Source organism: Cololabis saira, chromosome 12 (genome assembly GCF_033807715.1).
Source record: "Cololabis saira isolate AMF1-May2022 chromosome 12, fColSai1.1, whole genome shotgun sequence".
NCBI classification, from domain to species: Eukaryota; Metazoa; Chordata; class Actinopteri; order Beloniformes; family Belonidae; genus Cololabis; species Cololabis saira.
The window spans coordinates 6,180,414-6,200,324 of NC_084598.1; the positions used below are offsets into that span (position 1 = coordinate 6,180,414).

General features: G+C 41.4%; 1 protein-coding gene across 5 annotated transcripts in view; it reads left to right on the forward strand.

Moving 5' to 3' along the window:
• The first annotated feature begins 803 nt into the window (after positions 1-803).
• The window catches only part of LOC133456725 (uncharacterized), a 28,616-nt gene continuing 9,508 nt past the window's right edge, over positions 804-19,911 (forward strand). For 2 of the 5 annotated variants that reach the window (XR_009783817.1, XM_061735275.1), the window contains exons 1-15: positions 804-834; positions 2,306-2,484; positions 4,560-4,664; positions 5,592-5,726; positions 6,160-6,302; positions 8,412-8,577; positions 8,697-10,420; positions 10,522-10,633; positions 11,235-11,294; positions 11,618-11,664; positions 13,639-13,788; positions 15,650-15,721; positions 15,846-15,995; positions 16,078-16,185; positions 17,615-17,744. Coding sequence is in view for 4 of the 5 variants with exons in the window: in XM_061735275.1 (XP_061591259.1) it covers positions 5,603-5,726; positions 6,160-6,302; positions 8,412-8,577; positions 8,697-10,420; positions 10,522-10,633; positions 11,235-11,294; positions 11,618-11,664; positions 13,639-13,788; positions 15,650-15,721; positions 15,846-15,995; positions 16,078-16,185; positions 17,615-17,744 (2,986 nt within the window). In the remaining variant the exon portion in view is untranslated. The remainder of the gene's footprint in view (positions 835-2,305; positions 2,485-4,559; positions 4,665-5,591; positions 5,727-6,159; positions 6,303-8,411; positions 8,578-8,696; positions 10,421-10,521; positions 10,634-11,234; positions 11,295-11,617; positions 11,665-13,638; positions 13,789-15,649; positions 15,722-15,845; positions 15,996-16,077; positions 16,186-17,614; positions 17,745-19,911) is intronic. The other 3 variants (XM_061735278.1, XM_061735276.1, XM_061735277.1) reach the window with 3 other exon arrangements.

Here is a 19,911-nt window from a genome sequence, read left to right on the forward strand (position 1 = left end):
TTTTTGGTTTTATTTTTAAATCGTACTTTCTATTTATGTTTTAATGTCTTTGTAAAGCACTTTGAATTGTTAAATTGTGCTATTGTCTTGGGTAAAATATATATTTCTTAAATGTGAGTATCGGTGTGTCCGAAATGCCATCTATACTACACAGTATATACTCAAAAGGTATACTTTAGTTCGGCACACTTTTGAGTAAATATCAGTATGCATTAATTGGGACGTAGCCTACTACTCAGAGCCACACGGCACTTCCTGCCGTTGGGGGGGTCCATCAATCCACACTAAAAAATTTCTCCAGAATGAGTATGGATAGTACATACTATTGAGTACGTTCTAATGTTTCGGACGCACTAAAAAATCTTGCATACTCATTTTGCTACTCATTAGGATGGAAGTATGCAATTTCGGACGCAGCCACTGTTTTTGCTACTCATTAGGGTGTAATGGGATTTCGGACGCAGCCATTTTAGTTTTACGTCGTAGCTCTACCTACGGTATGCTAGAACAGTGTCCGTCAACCAGGCCTGGGGCAGGGAACTGAATAAATCAGACCTTCGTGATTTTTGTTGGGCTTAAACATTATTAACATAAGTGGTTACATTATTTTTATTTTTTTAACAAATGTGAACTTTCACAATTAAATTACTTGAAGCACGGGCGTGGGGAACTACGTAAATTTATTATTTATTTTCCGAGCCTGTAGCATCGCGACACGCCCTCCAGCTCCATCGACCAATCACTGGGCCGGGCTGGTGGTGAGGTCACGAGGGGGCGGGCTGCATGTGCCTGCTCGGCGGCGCTCGGGGGGGACGGTGTACTTCTGGGAGACGGGTAAGTCATGATCTACTACACATTCATACACGTGTGCGAGTTAAACTGCTGCTAGACTGCTCAACATTACCGGGTAAACATACATTGTGGATGACATGAAACGTCTCGTTAACGATTTTCAGTTGTTGTCATTGTTTCGTTTATTTGTTGCCCCAGCCAGCTGCAGATACACAAAGACCAGGTCACACGAGTCCACGATACTCGCAGTTAAAGCCCTCGGGAGGGTTTCATGTAATTAACATAACTGCAATCGTATGTTAAAAAGACATCCTTGGTGTTGTTGCATGGTATAATACATGAATACGCAGGTAGTGATATGTAGGATACACACAATAAGAGCATGTGTGGTTGTAAAATGCTTATCTTGCTTCAGTGCAGCATTAAAACATAAGGATGATCTACTATTGAGAAATCAGAGCCTGCATGTCCAGCTTTATTCTTGCAGAGCACATGTAAATGATCACATTTGAAAAACACATCCATATTATTGGGTTCGAAATGCCCGCTGGCGTGATTTTCGCTTCCTCGCCTAAATGCTGTATATTTTCCTTAAATAAAGTCACTGGATCTCGTGCTAAAGAGCAGTTTCCTCGTTTGTGAGGATTGTATTCATTGGAGAAGTTCGCGGGAAAAGAGCGACGTCGCGAGACTTCGCAGCGCTGACGGGGCGGGGCCTCGGCTCCAGCGTGGCTGCGCGTGGCCGCGCCGGAGCCTGCTCGGGGCCGCGCATTCCGCACGCTGTTTACAGCGCACACGTAACACAAGATAGTGCGAGGCAACAGTAAATGATCAGAATCACAACAAAAAAAGAAACAGGTCACAATCATGTTGTCATTTCTCAAGGAAATCTCTGCCTTGTTTTCCACTGTAACTCAGACGAATGAGATGAAGCAACCCCCCACACCGGTCTGGGGGAAAACACGTGTAAACTCAGCGTTGGCAACACCAAGCTACTTTTTTTAAGCAAAAAAAAATGAAGAGTTAACCTTCAGAAAGAGCTAAAGAATGACCATAGGAAGTAATATCTCTTAACAGTGCAAGTGGCCGGGGGAATTCATGAAAATGATGTTGCTATAGATCAGGCTTTGAATCAGTAAATTGCTTTAATTTAACTTTTTTTAAAGAGAAAAAAAAACAAACTTTCAAGGTGCTGCTGTTGCCATGATGCAAATTCAAGCTGCGTCAGAAATCCCATACTTCCACCCTAATGAGTATGCAAAATGAGTATGCAAGATTTTTTAGTGCGTCCGAAACATTAGAACGTACTCAATAGTATGTACTATTCATACTCATTCCAGAGAAATGTATTAGTGTGGATTGATGGACACTAGCTAAGCAAAAACTTCCCACAATGCAATGCAGCGGCGTTTGGTTGCTAAGTGATACGTGTATGTCATTAGTATAATATTAAGTATAATATAATATTATAATGTTTGTATATAATAATATTATATAATGTCATGAATGCCAGGATAAACGGGAAAGTGCGGAGCTGCTACTGCTGCTGTGACACGTCACTCCCTGGACCTGGTCATAACCTACGGCCTGTCCCTGGGTGCATGCTCTGTTGTGGACCTGGCTGTGTTTGACCATTTCTGCGCGTTTTTTAACATCACCAGTTTTAACCAGCGGGAGGCCCCAGTGAGAACGGTGAGGAAACGTAACCTAACTCCTGAAGTGACTGCAAATTTTATCCAGATTTTACAGAACACTCCTGCAGAGATTTTACCAGCACCCTGTGATTTTATCTTTGACAACTTTAACAAAATACTCAAAACAACGCTGGACTCAGTAGCCCCTTTCACACAGAGATTCTGCAATATTGGTGTAAAGAAGTCCTGCCAATACGCCGCCTTTGTTGGTTCACACAGAACCATACAACGCCGGCATAACGCCGCTCCCGTCTGTAAATTCACACAGCATGCCGGCGTTCCGCAATCAGAGGCGTGACGTCAGCGTCTAGTGGCATGCCGGCTGTGTCATTCACACAGACCCCGTTTCGGCTCTGTGACTACCTCCGCTGCCGGCTTATTGGTGGGGCCACTTGGCCCCCCCATTCCGCCTCCGTGACTTTCACACAGAACAGCGAGGCGGCTTAAAGGCGCAACGTTCCCGCCTCGAACTGGCTGTGTGAAAGGGGCTAGTGGCTCCGATTTTAACTAAAATAATTAGCATAAAACCTACACCCCCATGGAGATCTGAGGAAATAAAGAAACTAAAAAGAAACTGCAGGAGTACCGAAAGAAGATGGAGGAAATCAAAATTAACAGTACATCATGACATTTTATGCCAACACCTTAAGCATTACAATAACAGTATTAAAAAAGCAAGAACCTCCCATTTCAAAAAACTAATTTTAAATAACAAAAACAATTCCAAATTCCTATTCTCCACAATAGATTTTTTAACAAATGGAAACCTGAACAGATCCCATAAGACAGCAACAGATCATTACTGTGAGGATTTTGCAGACCACTTCAGGGGTAAAATTGATGACATTAGATCCAGTCTTTTATCTCAACAGATTTTAACTCTTAACACACCTGGATCAGTGTTTTTATCTGAGGAAACATTGGAGAGTTTTGCCTTGGTTGATGCGGGGACACTTTGTAGAGTTTTCTCCAAGGTAAAGCCCACAATCTGCCTTTTAGACCCCATTCCCACACCGTTTTTTAAAACACTCTATGGGTTCTTTGAGGAACAGCTTTTATATTTGGTCAACTGTTCTCTTCAGACGGGTGTCTTCCCCGCCGCCTTTAAAACGGCGGTGGTGAAGCCCCTTCTGAAGAAGACTGGGTTGGACCCCAATGTTTTAAATAACTACCGGCCCGTATCCAACTTACCGTTTTTAAGTAACATTTTTAGAAAAACTTGTTTTTAATCAAGTGAAGGAATTTTTAAACTCAACACACATTTTAGAGGCTTATCCGTCCGGTTTTAGGATGAACCACAGTACAGAGACAGCACTTTTAAAGATTTTAAATGACATCAGGTGCAATTTAGATAACCAAAAACTCACAGTCTTGGTTCTGCTGGATCTAACCGCCGCCTTCGATACAGTAGACCATCACATTTTATTAAACAGACTGAAGCACCTGGTCGGCCTCTCTGGTACTGTTCTTAAATGGTTCACGTCCTACCTCACTGATCGTAGTTTCTTCGTAAGTATGGATACATGTTCCTCAGGAATCTATAAGATAAAGTGTGGGGTTCCCCAAGGGTCAATTTTAGGTCCAACTCTTTTTAATCTGTACATGCTGCCCCTTGGGGACGTCATCAGGAGACACGGCATCAGCTTCCATAGTTACGCTGACGATACGCAACTGTACATCGCCGTGTCTCCTGATGACACAGGGCCACTTGATGCCCTTTTTAACTGTATTTTAGACATCAAGTCATGGATGGCAGCAAACTTCCTACCAGAGCAAAACAGAGATTTTACTCATCGGTCCCGAAGGCCAGAGAGAGAAACTTTTACCAAAGTTACAGGATTTTAAACCCTCAAAATCAGTTCAAAATCTGGTCGCTCACTTTTATTGCACATATATAAAAAACATAACAAAGATAGGTTTTTACCATCTTAAGAATATAGCCAGAGTCCGCCCGTTTCTCTCTCAGGCTAGTACGGAGGTGCTAATGCTTTTGTCTCATGTCGTTTAGATTATTGTAACGCCCTGCTCTCTGGTTTTCCCAAAAATAACATGTATAACCTCCAACTATTACAGAATTCAGCCGCACGCATGCTGACGAGGACCAGAGGGCGGGAGCACATTACACCTGTTTTAAAATCACTGCATTGGCTCCCCGTGCACTTCAGAATCGATCTTAAGGTTCTTTTACTAATTTTTAAGTGTCTTAATGGTCTTGGGCCTTCTTATTTGTCTGCACTACTTTTACCCTATCGACCCTCGCGGACCCTGAGGTCCTCCGGTGCTGGCCTTTTAACCATACCAAAAGTTAGAACCAGGACACACGGGGAGGCGGCATTCAGTTTTTATGGTCCCCGATTGTGGAACAGCCTCCCGGAGAACCTCAGGGCCGCAGAGACTGTTGATGTTTTTAAAAAGAGGCTCAAGACCCATCTCTTTAATCAGGCTTTTAACTGACTCATTTAACTCTTTTACATTTCTTATGCTCACCCTTATTTTTATTGGATCTTACTGCTCTGTTTTATATTTAGTTTATTCTTTTTTATCATATTTTATTTTCATTGTTTTATCTCAATGTTTTATCTAAATATTTTAGTCGTTATTTACGGTCTATTTTATACATTTTACTGTCTTATTCTTTTAGTTTTTCTTTTAAGCACTTTGTATTGCATTATTTGTATCTTGAAAAGTGCTCTATAAATAAAGTTTGATTTGATTTGATTTGACTTCCTCCCTACGGCAGGAAGTTACGTATGCGCTCTTAATACATAGTACGTCCGAATTAATGCAATCAAAAGTGTGCCTAACTTAAGTATACTTTTTAGTATATACTTTAGTATGGCATTTCGGACGCACCGAACGTCTTGCAGAAAGACATGCCAGGATAAAAAAATAAACGAGTGGTTGAATTTGTGGTCTTAATCAGTGCATACATTTTATTTGAAATAATATTTTTTATATTTATCTTTTATGAAACAGTCGTTTAAGAAATATAGAAATTAGTACTATCCATTTAAGGTTAAGAGGATGTTGGTTTGGTAATATAATCACTTATTCATAATACAATCAATATATAAGAAGAGATAAAATAATTGTGTTATTCCATAGGGGGCTGCACGATGGAGAGTACGGACGTTCTGACTATAGTGAGCTCCGCTGAAAAGTCCAACCGCTTTTATGTCGTGAGCTGGACCAACAACGTCCTGAAGACAAACTTCACAGATGTGCGAGAGATGGGTTCAGGTGATTCCTCTGCTTTTTCTGTGTGTTTGATTTAGCCCATATTTAGTACTAAGACCAACAAAGAGGCAGTGAATGCATTTGTTATGCTTGTATAACAGTTTTATTTCACTATTATCTGCCTGGTTTACTGGCATACTTCAACTGTATTGGACCTGCTAATTTCCCTGATCTGGTTCCATATTAGAATCGTGTCTGTAGTGGGCCAACACAAGGCTTTTATTCTGAAACAACTTCATGGACCACAACAAAGTAGTACTTACTGAGTTATTATTATTGTATTAGCAATATTCTCTGTCATTAAAAATCGCCACAAAACAACCATGGTGTAAGTTTTCTTATTGTTTCACTTTCCATTCTGTTTTTCTTTAAAATATTAGAAAAAGATGACTCCTAAAGTGTTTTAACTTCACGCCCCGTGTATTTGACCCAACAGGCTCCTGTCACTGTCAGATCATGGACCGCATTTTCCCTGGATCTGTAGACATGGCCAAGGTGAAGTTTGGTACGCATGAGGACGATTACAAGCATAACTTCAGTCTACTCCATGAAGCCCTCAGCAAGAAGGGTATTACAAGGGTACGTGCTTCTTCTCTAAACTGTTCATCTGTTATTGCAGTCAGCAAAAATCAATCCTTTATGAAGGCGATGACACACCAAGAAGGTGTATACCTGCCATTTTCCAAACATATTTACATCCGGTTGTGAACGACTCATCATAAGACAGGGCTCCTCGTTGTTCTTCAGTGATGAATGTTAAGGACGATTGCTTCAATCAACTTTAATCCAACACTTTCACATAGGGCTGGGGATCGATTCAAATATCAAGAATCGATTCCGATTCTTAAGATTCAGAATCAATTATCAAGATTTGATTCGATCCAATTCGATCCGATATTGATTTGGGTTACTGTTAATAAAACTGTTTTTTCAGCTGTTGCATGAATTATATGACTGTCTAGTTAGGCAATATATTAATACTAGTATTATATTGAGATTCAACAGCAAGTATTGCAGCTAATGATGCTGTAAGGACCAATCAGCTCCCAGAATGCTGATAGAACTGCTTTCAGAAACATCGTGTGGGTCAGAATTATCAAACAGATCCAGGGCAGCAAACAGAGGATGAAAGAAATCGCTTTTATTTTTTCCCCATTTATGAGAATTTGGTTTTTAACATTTATGCAAATGTAACCCCAAGACAGTATATAAAGCAAAGAAATATAGACAATTTATGCAATTATAATTGAAAACTTTAATGTTTTCATACCTTTAAACATATTTAAAGGCAAAAAAATGGCACCAGTTATTCTCGTGTCCAACAAAATATTCCTTTTTTGGGCATAAACAAAAAAATACTAAAAGTTGTAATGTAATGATGAAAAGAAAATATATATATATTTTTTTTTAAATCGATCTTTAGAAATATGAAACGATTTTTAGGAATTAATGAGAATCGATCTTTTCAACACAGGCCTACTTTCACATTTGTTCAATACTAAAGACTTCCTAAAAAAAACTCGGAAAATAAACCAACAACTACCTTTTACTTTAAATGACAAACCTCATGGGGAAGTAGAATTTTATAACACAAGTTAGTGCCTCATAAACATAGGCAATACATCCACAAATCCCTTAATAAAACCCTTTTAAAGATAAAACAGCTGTTCCTTGTCTCTAGACTAGCTTGTGTGGTGAAAATGAAAAACCATAAATGTGTTACCAGCACGTTGATGAATGTAGATTCCCCACAAACTTGCTTCCTGTGAACATCTACTGACGCTGCCGAATGGCAGACGATCTTTCCTGTTGCCGTCGGACCTTACTGAATTAAAACCATTTCAGCGTTATGTGCAGATGGATTACTATCTGCAGATCGCAGATGTACGACAGTGCGGTGGATTTGTCCACGGGTTGTTTATATCATGTTGTTGCACTAAAATAGCGCATCATATTCATGGTTTGATGTCGAGTGGACATTCTTTGCAGTACATTTATGGTTTTAACTGCGTGACTATTGGATGTCGGAAGGAGTAGTTCATTATTGCCATTTCAACGCAGCCGTCCTCATCCCACCGCACTGTCAGAAGAGGGACAGAGATCCAGCTCACACTGCGTTGCTCCCACCCTGTATTGTTGAGATAACAAACATAACATGCTGGTACTTTGTCCTTTTTGTTTCAGATAATTAAAAAACTTTAAAAAACAAAACAAACTGAGAGTAAACAGTACTTCTAGTCACACTGGTGTCTCTAGTTTGAAAAGTTGGCTGTATTGTGTTAAAAGGGTGTCTTAAAGCGCAAATGAATAGTCACAATCTGCTGATTGGTTATATTATATGATAGTTTTAAAATATTATAGAGCCAGGATCGTTCATTTTCTGGAGTTTTCAAGAATTACAGACTTTACTTATATATGTTTATATGAATTAGACAAACAGCAGAACCTTTACATAGTCGTCTTGAAGAACCCACATAGTTTTAGACAGTTTGATTGATTTAGGGGGATTGAATTAATACTGATGTGATAAAAACAGCCCCATTCTATCATTTATCATGTTTTCTCTATGTGAATCAAGCCTTTAGCTAACTTATTTGATACAAAAGTGTGCGAGTACATAGAAAATCATATTGTTTTGACTTTATCTGTCTGTAAATATTTGCATTTGTCTCATTTGCATCGCTGCAGGACATTCAGGTGGAGAAGCTCATAGCAGGGGATTTTAAAAGCAACTTGGAATTAATCAAATGGTTCAAAGTCCTCTATGCAGCAAATATGAAAGACAAAGAGTCCACCCCGGCGAAGGCTCAAGACAGCGAGGACGTCACCCCGATTTCCACCCCCTCTAATGATTGTAAGTGTCTCCAAAACTTTTCTTTTACTGTGATAGTTAAATGAGAAAGTTACAGTAAATGTATTTTGTATGTTGCTTTAACAGCACGTGCAGTAATACTTTTTCTCTTACTTTGTCAGGGAACTCTAAATCAGACTCAGACACGGAAAAGAATGGCATCGTGCGGCCAACTAACCGATTTCCTTACACAGAAAAGTGGAAGGATGCTTTTGCTTGGGCCGATCGTAGTACTCTTGGAGAGCAACATACGTACTGCTCCAGTTGTCACAATAACCTCAGCACATATTCTAAAGGCATGGCTGAACTTGAGCGACACGGGCTGACAAATAAACACCAGAAAAGGGCTGGAATTGCAAGGGAGGGTGACCCACAAAACCACGTCAGCAAGCCGCTTCCTTACAGCGACGCAGCTGTTCGATTCATTCGCAGTCACTCTCAGGGTGGATCTGCTCCAGGTGAACGGGCCAGGAAAGATTTTGCACATTGTAAGGTGGGACTGGAATACCCCAAAGATATCACATCTGTTTGCCAACACACTCCCTACTGCGTTTACATTTACGACGGGGTGTCGGTTGGAAAAGACGACACTGCGTCTGTGCTTCTTGTTGGCTTTTTTGACATTGAAGCCTCCCGTCACTGCATCCGATTTCTGGATGCTTTTCAATCCGTGGATGGGTCAGAAGACCAAACGGCCGCATCAGTCGTGCAGAAATTCGGGCTGTCCGCAGATAACCTTGCAGCGGTGTATGTCAGTGGTACCGGTGCAGCCTCAGAGAAGATCTGCTCGCAGCTCAGGGAGCTCAGCCCAAACGCCGTAGCCTTAGGGAGCCTGTACTCCATGGCTGATGCAGCGTGTCTTGCAGGAGTAAAGCAGCTCTCCGGTCAAGCTCAAGAATTGTTGGTAGAGCTCGATGCACACTACGCATCCTCCTCTACCAAGAATGAAAAGCTCAAAGCTCTATTCGGCTCAGACAACAGTGAGAACAGCAAACTGTTTCACACCGACACCAGCTGCCTTAGATTTAGCCTGTTAGTCCCAAAAATCTTGGAAATATGGACAGATCTCACACTTTACTTCTGCTCTTGCGATGCAGATGATGAGAAGGTGAAGTTAATCTGCTCCCATCTAAAGGATCCCAAAGTCAAGGCAACGTTTCTGTTCCTGGAGCAGGCCTTAAAGCCTCTGCAGACATTTCAGAGGCAAACGCAGGGATCTTCTTGGGATGACATGGTGCTCATCCTGGAGGAGGCGAGCTCCCTACTAAGCACGTACACCTCTTACTTCCTTCAACCCCATGCTGCTGTTTGCTACCTCAGGGACAATGATGCTCATATCCTTAGAAACAAGAACTCCTACCTCTCAAGTCCTGATCTCAATGTGGGCGGGAATGCTGTGGAGGACTTCCTGAAAGAGGCCGAGGCAGCAGAGGTGCTGCCGCAGTTCCAAGAGGAGGTGTTGTCCTTCTACGTTGCGCTCACGGGTTGCATCGCAGAGGGTCTGCCTTTGAGTCACAGGCTGATAAAAAGCATCGCTGAGCTGCTAAACCCTCAGAAGAGAATGAAAGTGACAGCGGAAGAGGTGAAGGAGCTTGCGGCCGAGCTGGGAGTCTGCAGCTCCCCGGAGGAGGCCCAGCAGCTCACAAGTGAATTCTCGGAGACTCAGCCGGCTGAAGAGAGAGACGGCGGAGAGGGAGCGAATGACAACGCAGCGCCGGTTCCGCTGGAGAAGCACTGGGCCGGCGTACTGGAGAACAGCGAGCCCACCTCTCTCTTCAGGCGGCTCGTTTTGACCCTCTTGTCTTTCCGATGCCCTCCACTTGATACCCAGCAAGTTTTCACTCGGGTATGTGAGTGGATGACGTTGCCACAGTCTGTCTCTGTTGATTTATCTTATCTTTTTTTAAAGCTTGAGTAATTCTCCACTCTTGGTATTGTTTGTCTAAGGCGGTAGAGAATGATGCCGCAGCAGTATTTTCCGGGAGAACAGCCTCATCAGAAAGTGACAGCGATCTTTCTGACTGGTCCAAAAACACCCGCTCACACGTTTACGGTCAAGGTATGACAAAGGACAATAAACAAGGCTGTTAAGCCTGAATTATGGTTCTGAGTTAAACCAACGCAGAGCACACGCCGTCACCGTGACGCCGTCGTGAACCCTTCGGACTTCTCCGTCACTCCATTTACCCGCGGTGCAGTACCCCCCGTGACCGCTAGGTCACGATCTTTTCCTGAATGGTTTATCCGACTTTTCCGGTCACACTGAATCAAAGAGATAAGGACAACTATTGTGCAAAAAAAAACAAAAAAAAAATCACACATACACGAAGAAAAGAGCGCTGAAAGTTCACGACTGCTTCAAACCGGAAACCGGAAATGCGTTGCTTCCAAGCGAACCAATCACAGCCGTCTCAGTCTGCGTTTGGTCTGCGTCGCCTCGACACGTAGTTACATTTTTGGGAAGTGCACGTCAGCGACGCGTACCCTACGCCGTAGGCACGGCGTCGTTTTGATGCAGAACCATAACTCAGCCTTTACATGTGAATATAATATCCAATAAAAGATCATGAATATTTAATATGATATGGTGATAATGATTGTTTGTTATACTGTAGTAGTTAAAAAGAGAAAGCTAATTTCACTTTTATCCCTTTTTCCAGTGGTGGATGGCCTTGACACGACGACGAAGCCATGTGAAGTTCGCCTTGTAAAGATTAATAGTAAGTCATCATATCTTATTGTTTATTGTATATTATGAGAAATGATTATCATGACTGAATTACACTTCTGTTTGTTTACAAGAACAGTCTCAGTGTTGCACTGTTGAGAAATAGAACATTGTTGAACATCTTCAGTTGGTAACAACCAAATGTTTTAAGTTTGTCTGAGATGAATCTGCTTTTTTATTTTTCAATGCCAAGTGTGAAGAAGGTGTGTTGTTTCAACTCCAGCTCCTCAAAGAAGCAAACTGAATTTTTCTTTGACTGATAAGATCAGGATACTTTCTGGCATTTTCTAAATATTGTTTTGTTTGTTTTCACAGCTCCATTGGATGGCACAGTTACAGTGAATGGTACTCCAGACAAGGAGGTGAACTCATTTCTGTTCTTTTATTATACTTCTTAATTGATTGTTTTGTGGTGAAAGATTTCTTTTTATAATTAGAGAATGGAAAGTACTTAAAAAGCAAAAATGATGTAACACACGGAGAAGTGCAAAAAAAGCACCTAAGGACGATTTATTAATCGATATAACTGTGTTTTAGATATTTTTCCCACCGTCACATCAAATAATGTCATGTACAAAGCATAGTGTTTAAGAAGAACAGGACCATCCCTGTCGTGACATCACCCATAGGTTTCCATAAGAGTGTTTTTAAGGCCTCTTTTTCCTCCGCGCCATGTTGCAAAAGGACGAAACAAACGCGCCTGGGACACGCCCGCCTTATGTCAATCCCAGTTAGATATTTCATCTTTGCTGAGATGAAATATCTAAGTCATCTTTGCTGACTTAGCTTATGTTAACTTATGATGCTGATGAATATCATTCAACGTTCTTTCAAATCTGTCCCAACATCCGTACTTCATGTGATGCTAACGAAAAAAATTAAAACATAGGAAACAAGTGCTGCCAGGGCTGAAAAGCAGAGGTGTCAAGTAATGAAGTACAAATACTTTGTTACCTTACTTAAGTAGAAATTTTGGTTATCTATACTTCACTGGAGTAATTATTTTTCATACGACTTTTCACTTTTTCTCCTTATATTTTCACGTAATTATCTGTACTTTTTACTCCTTACATTTTAAAAACAGCGTCGTTACTCTATTTCATTTCGGCCTTTAAACAAAAACTATCCAGTTAAATTGCTCCATCCGGATAGAGTGAATTTGGTTGTGGTTGTTTCAGATGTTCTTGTCCAGTTTTGTTCTTACATCCGTTCCCTCAGATTCCTGCAACTAAACTTGGATGTACATTCCAATAAAGGTTAGGATAAATGATAACATGCTCTGAAGTTTGACTTTTTGCACCATTACAATACTTATAGGCAACTAGTCATCATATCTCCTGCTCTCTGAAACACATGTTAATGCTCAATAGTACACATATATGCTTCTTAAAATATTTGCATTATACTAAGATACATTCATTTTCAATGGCTTTTGTCTTTAATGGCTTTTTTCCCCCTTACATTACTTTTACTTTTATACTTTAAGTAGTTTTGAAACCAGTACTTTTATACTTTTACTTGAGTAAAAAACTTGAGTTGATACTTCAACTTCTACAGGAGTATTTTTAAACTCTAGTATCTATACTTCTACCTGAGTAATGAATGTGAATACTTTTGACACCTCTGCTGAAAAGTGGACTAGTCGAGCTTCACTGGGAATTAAAGTCAAAGTTAGAGCCGTAGCAGTTGGCCCGACCCACCGGCACCGCAGCCGGATCTTCAGCAGCCTTCCACTGGGAAGGATCCTGAAATGATCTCCCGTGGCGTTCCGCTCCGTCTCCCGATCAGCGTTAGAGGAGTTGTGAGACTAACGACGAGGCAAAATCAGAAATGGCCGAAGCCTTGAGCCAACGCTTGATCAGCACTTGGCCTGCTGTTAGCTAAGCGTTGTCCTTGGACCCGAACCAGTCGCCCACAGCCCGTCCCAGTCCCAGCGCTCTGGTAACGGTACAACTGGACCTGGATGACTATGCCTGTCTTAGGTTTTCATTCACAACTCAGAAAAATTAAAATAGATAAATAAATAAGGGCTACGCAAGTGGCCAAAGTGATGAGGGCGAGCCGTGGGCTCTGCGGGCGGCTGATCAGAACTCCACATCCATTCCAACACCTGGTTTTAGGCTGGACGTTGAAGTGTTGACGTTGGAGCGTTGGCGTTCGGTGCTCACAGCATGTCTCTTTCCTTCATTTTTCTAATCTTTATAGCCAATATAATCACTTGTACAAGTTTTCCCAGTTTATTTCCTCTAGTTCTCTAGCATGAAGGCATCCGTGTTTTGTATTCTTTTGCATGTGCATTCTTTTTAGTTTTGTAATTAGAGTGTGCGTTCTCTTAGGGGGCAACTAGGGGAGGCTCGGGCTGGGAGAGCAGCTTGCGCAGGACGCCACAAGCCCGTACAGTGTTTCAGGCTGGTGTTGGCCGCTGGTCCAAACCCGTAGGTCTCGCTAAGGACGACCAGAATGGTCTGGAGTCTAAGGACGAGGTGGTAGGTATACTCATGTATACTCCCAGAATACGAGTGGCCCGCAAAATCCACCCAGTTTCTGTCTCTGCTGAATCCTGTTGGGGGTTGTGGGGGTGCTGAGTGCATCCCTGCGAGGCTGGCGTCTGACCGGCCTCACAAATCATACAAACCCACACACTCAGTCGTATTACCTTCAACCAAACGTGCATGTTTTTGGATAGTGGGGGAAAACTGGTTGTATCCAAAATAAATCCAAATAGACACGAGGAGCTCCCCGATGAAAGACCTAAGCTGGTTGTTGGACCGAGAAACCTCTAGCTGGTAGAGGAGAGGAGAGCAAAAGCATTTCTGATCTGATCCGTTACAACATGCAAAACGAAGCCTCATCAAATGTTGGAAGAAAATATCTGCAGGGCCTGTGCATGGAAATCAGTTCCCTGAATTGGCCTTTGAGGAGAGCAAATGTCTCTCATATTTGCTAAACAGTGACTGCTTCTTGTTTCTAGTCAACAATTACTAGGGTTGTACTAGATACTGAACATTTAATGTTACTGCAGTCGGCATATGCAATGTCAGTATTGCAAAAACAATACAGTATCTCAGCAATAATGACTTGCACCTCCATGGCAACTGGGAATGCCGGTTTTGATACTGGTTTACACGACTGGTGTCGTTGTGAGGTGTTTTTAAACAATGCATATACTTTGTTTAGTGTCTGATTTGGTTATTTACTGCTCAGAGTCAGTTTGGTTTTTTTTGTAATATTTTTATCCCTGATTTTTTTCGGCATTTTTTGTCACGTACCTAAGTCAGTCCTGGGCATTTCTCCCTCTACCAACCCCGGGAGGTCCTGCACTGAGCTCAGGTCTCCTCCTTAACCTGAGGAGTGAGCAGCTTCTTTTCACCAGACAGGATGGGGCTCCCCCCCCCCCCCCATCCGGTGCCCCGGTTGGCTAGAGGGGGCAGTACAGCCCAGGCCTGCTGCATGTTTGTGTGAGGGAAGCTCACATTAGCTACCCAAGGAAACACGGGGAGAACATACATCTCCAACCCCACCCAGGGTGTGGGTGCTTAATAGGGCTGGGTTTCGATTCAAAAGTCAAGAATCGATTCGATTCCGATTTTTAATATTCAGAATCGATTATCATGATTCGAATCGATATTGATTTGGCTTAGTGTTATTTAAAATGTTTTTTGAGCTGTTGCCTGAATTATACGACTGTAAAATAACTAGTGAAATAATAATTTCACAATAATTATTGTGAAATAACTAAGAAATAGATAACTCAAACAGGCCTTTCAATATCCATTTAAAGTGCAAAAAAGAAAGAAATTGCAACAGTTCATGCAGTAAACAAATCATTTTAGCTTATCTAATTTATTCTGTCACCACGCACACATATTGCCATGAAGCACCTGGCATTTTTCAGAAGTGTCATGAAAAACTGACTACTGGGATTAAAGTTCACCTGGCGAAAATGATGGGGAAAAAAAAATAAATGAAAAAAATCGATCTTTAGACATAAGAATCGATTTTTAGGAATTAATATGAGAATCGATTTAGAATCGAAAAATGTATTTTTTCAACACAGGCCTAGTGCTGAAGTGAACTTAACACGCACTCAGCGCCCACAGCGTCCCCGGCGGGAATCGAACCCAGGACCTTCTAGCTGTGAGACGGATGCACTACCTGCTGCGTCACCCCAATCAATTTTAGCTGTAATTCAAACCGACAGTATCACCGTATCGTTATCATACCTTATATTATTGTGACATTCACCCAGGATGCAGCACATCATTATGACGTTGTGCAGCCCCAGCATAACCTGGACATTAATGTTTAACCTTTAAGTTGACTTTTGTTTGAAATATGTTCTTTCAGACCGAAGAAAGATCACCATCCAGTAAACCCACACCAACAAGGGGGCGCCCCAAACTGCCGCGAGCGTACCAGGTAATGTTTGACTGTTGTAGGACAAAAACACCTATCAGACGTCAGGTCATAGTAAACGGTGTCAACTCTGCATGCGTTATATCCAGTCCTGTGATCAATTTGCTTTTTTTCTTGTTTTCTGAAGGACGGGAAGGGCTTTTTGATAGGGGAGCTGGTTTGGGGCAAATTAAAGGGGCTTTCCTGGTGGCCCGGGATAGTGATGGCTTGGAAGACCAAGGCTGCTCCCCCAGCCATGCGGAGGGTGGAGTGGTTCGGAGACGGCATGTTTTCAGAGGTTCAAAACACACTTCTTGGCTGGTTGTCTCCACACTAAAGCAAGAAGCTGAAATCATGAATATTTTTTCTTTTCTTTGCAGCTGCATACTGAGAATCTCCTCCCATTTAGTGCCTTCGCTAGATGCTTCTGCAAAAATTCCTTCGCCAGTTTACCTATGTACAAGGACGCCATCTACCAAGTCTTTGAGGTAATCTAAGTACTTTTATTTGTTTCATTCACAGCTAACATTTAAAATTACCAGTTTTTATGCTGAGTTTTAGAAACAACTTTCCTTACTGTACCTTACTCTTTCCAGAACTGTACTAAACTGGTTCAAAACAGGATGTACTTTTTGTCAATGGGTAACTTTACATCTGTGCAGACAAGAATCACACAAGAATCCCCAAGGTTCCATCCTGGGACCTGTTCTGTTTAACATCTACATGCTCCCACTGACACAGATCATAAAGAACAACAAAATAAACCATACCATACCTCTTGGTAAATGCATTGAGGAAATTAATAACTGGATGTGCCACAACCTTCTCCAGCTAAACAAAAACAAAACTCAGGTAGCTTTGGAGCCAAAGAGAAACAATTACAGGTCACCACAGAATTTCAATCCATACACCTAAAAACCACCAACCAGGCCAGAAAGCTGGGTGTAGGGATGGACTCAGACCTGAATTTGGAAAAACAGATTAATGCAATAACAAAGTCAGCCTACTATCACTTGAAGAATATATCAAGATAAAAAATCTGATGTCTCAGCAGGACCTGGAGACACTAGTCCACACATTCATCTTTAGTAGCTTGATTGTTAAAACAGCATCTTTACAGTCCACCTTAAAACTCAGTTAGATAACTGCAGCTCATCCAGAACTCTGCTGCTCCAGTCCTCACTAGGACCAGAAAAGTGGACCTGTCTATCCATCAGAGGACAGACTTTAAAGATCTGATGCTGGTCTATCAAGTTCTGAATGGTCCAGGACCAGAATAACAGTATCAACCTCCCAGACCCCTCAGGTCATCTGGATCTGGTTTTTTTATCAGTTCCCAGAGTCAGAACCAGACATGAGAAGCTGCATTCAGCTTCTATGCTCCACATGTCTGGAACCTGTGAGTAAAGCTCCAAATCTGCACTGGTACTTTTAAACATGTTTAGAAACTTGATCATATTTTACCTACTGATTTTTATCTGATTTTTATGTATTCTTTTTTGTGTAAATTTTAAAAATCATTATTTTATTTATTTTTTAATAAAACACTGTAAAGCACTTTAAATGACCTTGTTGAATTGTGCTATAGAAATAAACCAGGTTGGAGTCTAGATGCCAAACTAGAAATATTAGAAGTATACAAAAAGTACACTCATTCATTTTAACCCCCAGTTCTTAAAAAAAAAAGAAATAAAATGGCCTGATACCTTTTAAAATGACAGCATCCGAACCCTAATTCTGCTCATGTGCAGGTTGGTGTTTATTATATACTATTATAACAGCAGATGGCAGCATAATTGTAGTGTGTTCCCCAACTAAGTAAACAAGACCGGACCAATTTGCCCAGATATACTATTTGTCGTGGCGTTAAACTAAACCACTGGCTCTGACACTGATATGCAGCATCTTTGTCTCCAGCTGGCAGGTGAACGCTGTCAGAAGTCTTTTCCTGAGGCTAATGGGGACAAAGAGAAGGAGCTCAAGAAGATGCTGGACTGGGCTTTGGAGGGATTTCTGCCCACGGGGCCTGATGGATTTGCAACCCCTGGTATGTGCACAGCTTTTTTCATATTTTCAAAGATAATGATTTACTCCTAAAGGCCCTGTCACTACTTGATGATTTAGGCAGCTTAGGCCTACATATCAAGATTTCTCTAAAACGGTGGTATAAGCTGAACTATTGAGGTTTTGTTGTTGTATGTATGTATGTATGTATGTATGTATGTATGTATGTATGTATGTATGTATGTATGTATGTATGTATGTATGTATGTATGTATGTATGTATGTATGTATGTATGTATGTATGTATGTATGTATGTATGTATGTATGTATGTATGTATGTATGTATGTATGTATGTATGTATGTATGTATGTATGTATGTATGTATGTATGTATGTATGTATGTATGTATGTATGTATGTATGTATGTATGTATGTATGTATGTATGTATTTATTTATGCATGTATTTATGCATGTATTTATGCATGTATTTATGTATTCTTTAGTCATAACTGTATACATGTATTCATAACTACTCTGATGTATACATAACATATACACAACGTATTAGTAACTTTGATGAAACGTATAGATTACATTACTAATTCTGTCCAACAACATGTTAGCGTATCAGAGACGGTCACGTGTCTATAAAGATGCTGCCGTTCAAAGCCGCACTAGACATTGCAGAACTTGCAGTATCAACATCATACCAAAAAGATGGGAGACACTGACAAGAGGTCTCCTGGTATGGAGCATCTATCATCACCCTCTGATAGAAATGGTGCAGGTTCTGACGCCTCCTGGGCATCAGCAGTGGCATCAGCAGGCCTTCGCCTCCTCTCAGCCAACACAGTCCACAGGGCGCAGGGGGGGCACAGTTTGCTCCAGGGATGAGCAGCACTTCTGTTTAAAACTCCACTCACAAATGGAAAACAGCAGCTGGAGAAGGAGACCCGGGGCCTCATGTTCGAAACGTGCGGCGCATAAAAAACGTCACATACGCCACTTTCTACGATCATGGTTGGATGTACAAAGAATGACTTGAACGTAGAAAGTTGCGGTCCTTCACTCACACAACAAGGCTGGCGTACACACTTTTCTGAGGTTTTGTCCGTTGGCGACTCTCACTGGTGATGCAGTGAAATGCAGAATATGAGGAAACGTAACGTCAATAATACATTTGCGACCACATTAAGGACACGACAGTTCCCACATCACCAGATAAGTTACACAAGAGTGGAGCTGCAACAATCTCACAATCAACCACATGATCTGAACAAACAACTAAAGGAGCTCAACGATGGAACCAGAAAATCCTGATGGAGCTTTGGCTCCGTTAGAGGAACCTGCTGATGATCAGATCACATCGACCTGCTGGTCCAGGACTAAGACTGGACCATCAGCTGGTTTAGTCTGGACCTGCTGGTCCAGGACTAAGACTGGACCATCAGCTGGTTTAGTCTGGACCTGCTGGTCCAGGACTGCAGCAAAAAACCGGTTCTGTAAAGTTGTCTTTTAAAATAAAACTAAGATGTCACGGAAAGGTTGGTTGGTACGCCAAATCCTTCATATGCATCATAAGCTAGCTAAATCGTCATGGAAACAAAGCCTTAAGATGTGTTTTTTTAATTTATCTTCATCAGAAAGTACAGGTTTAGAAAATACTTACATCATGGCTTGTCCAAACAGCCCATGCAGTAAATAGTAACAACTTTAGTTTCCTTTTTTTATACCATGTTTTCTTGTGTAAAAACACAATAAGAATGACACGGTTGCCCATGGAGTTTTTTCCAGGAACATTCATTATTTTGTTTTCATTTACAGTCATTCAATGAGGAAAGGTACATAATGTCTGTTGCAGCCAATTTAGATGTGTGTGAATGTGGGTGTGTCTACGGTTGCTATGGGTTACCTGCATGGTGGTGGTGATTAGCGAGTAGGTGATACGGGAGAAACCCCTGATCATGGTCAGAAAAGGTGAATTTGGGGAAGCCACAGTTTTCCAACCACGTCTGTGTGTGTAGTGAGTTTTTAGATAAAATCGTGGGTTTTTTTTCTTTCTTCGTTGATTTACGTCCTTTACACCTGGGCCTCTTGTGGAGGTGCTGGTACAATTAAAATAAAGTATTCAACATGTATTATGGAGGACCTCATTTTAATACACCAGCATGAGTTGGAATTGGCTTCACATTCCCTCCAGCGGCTCT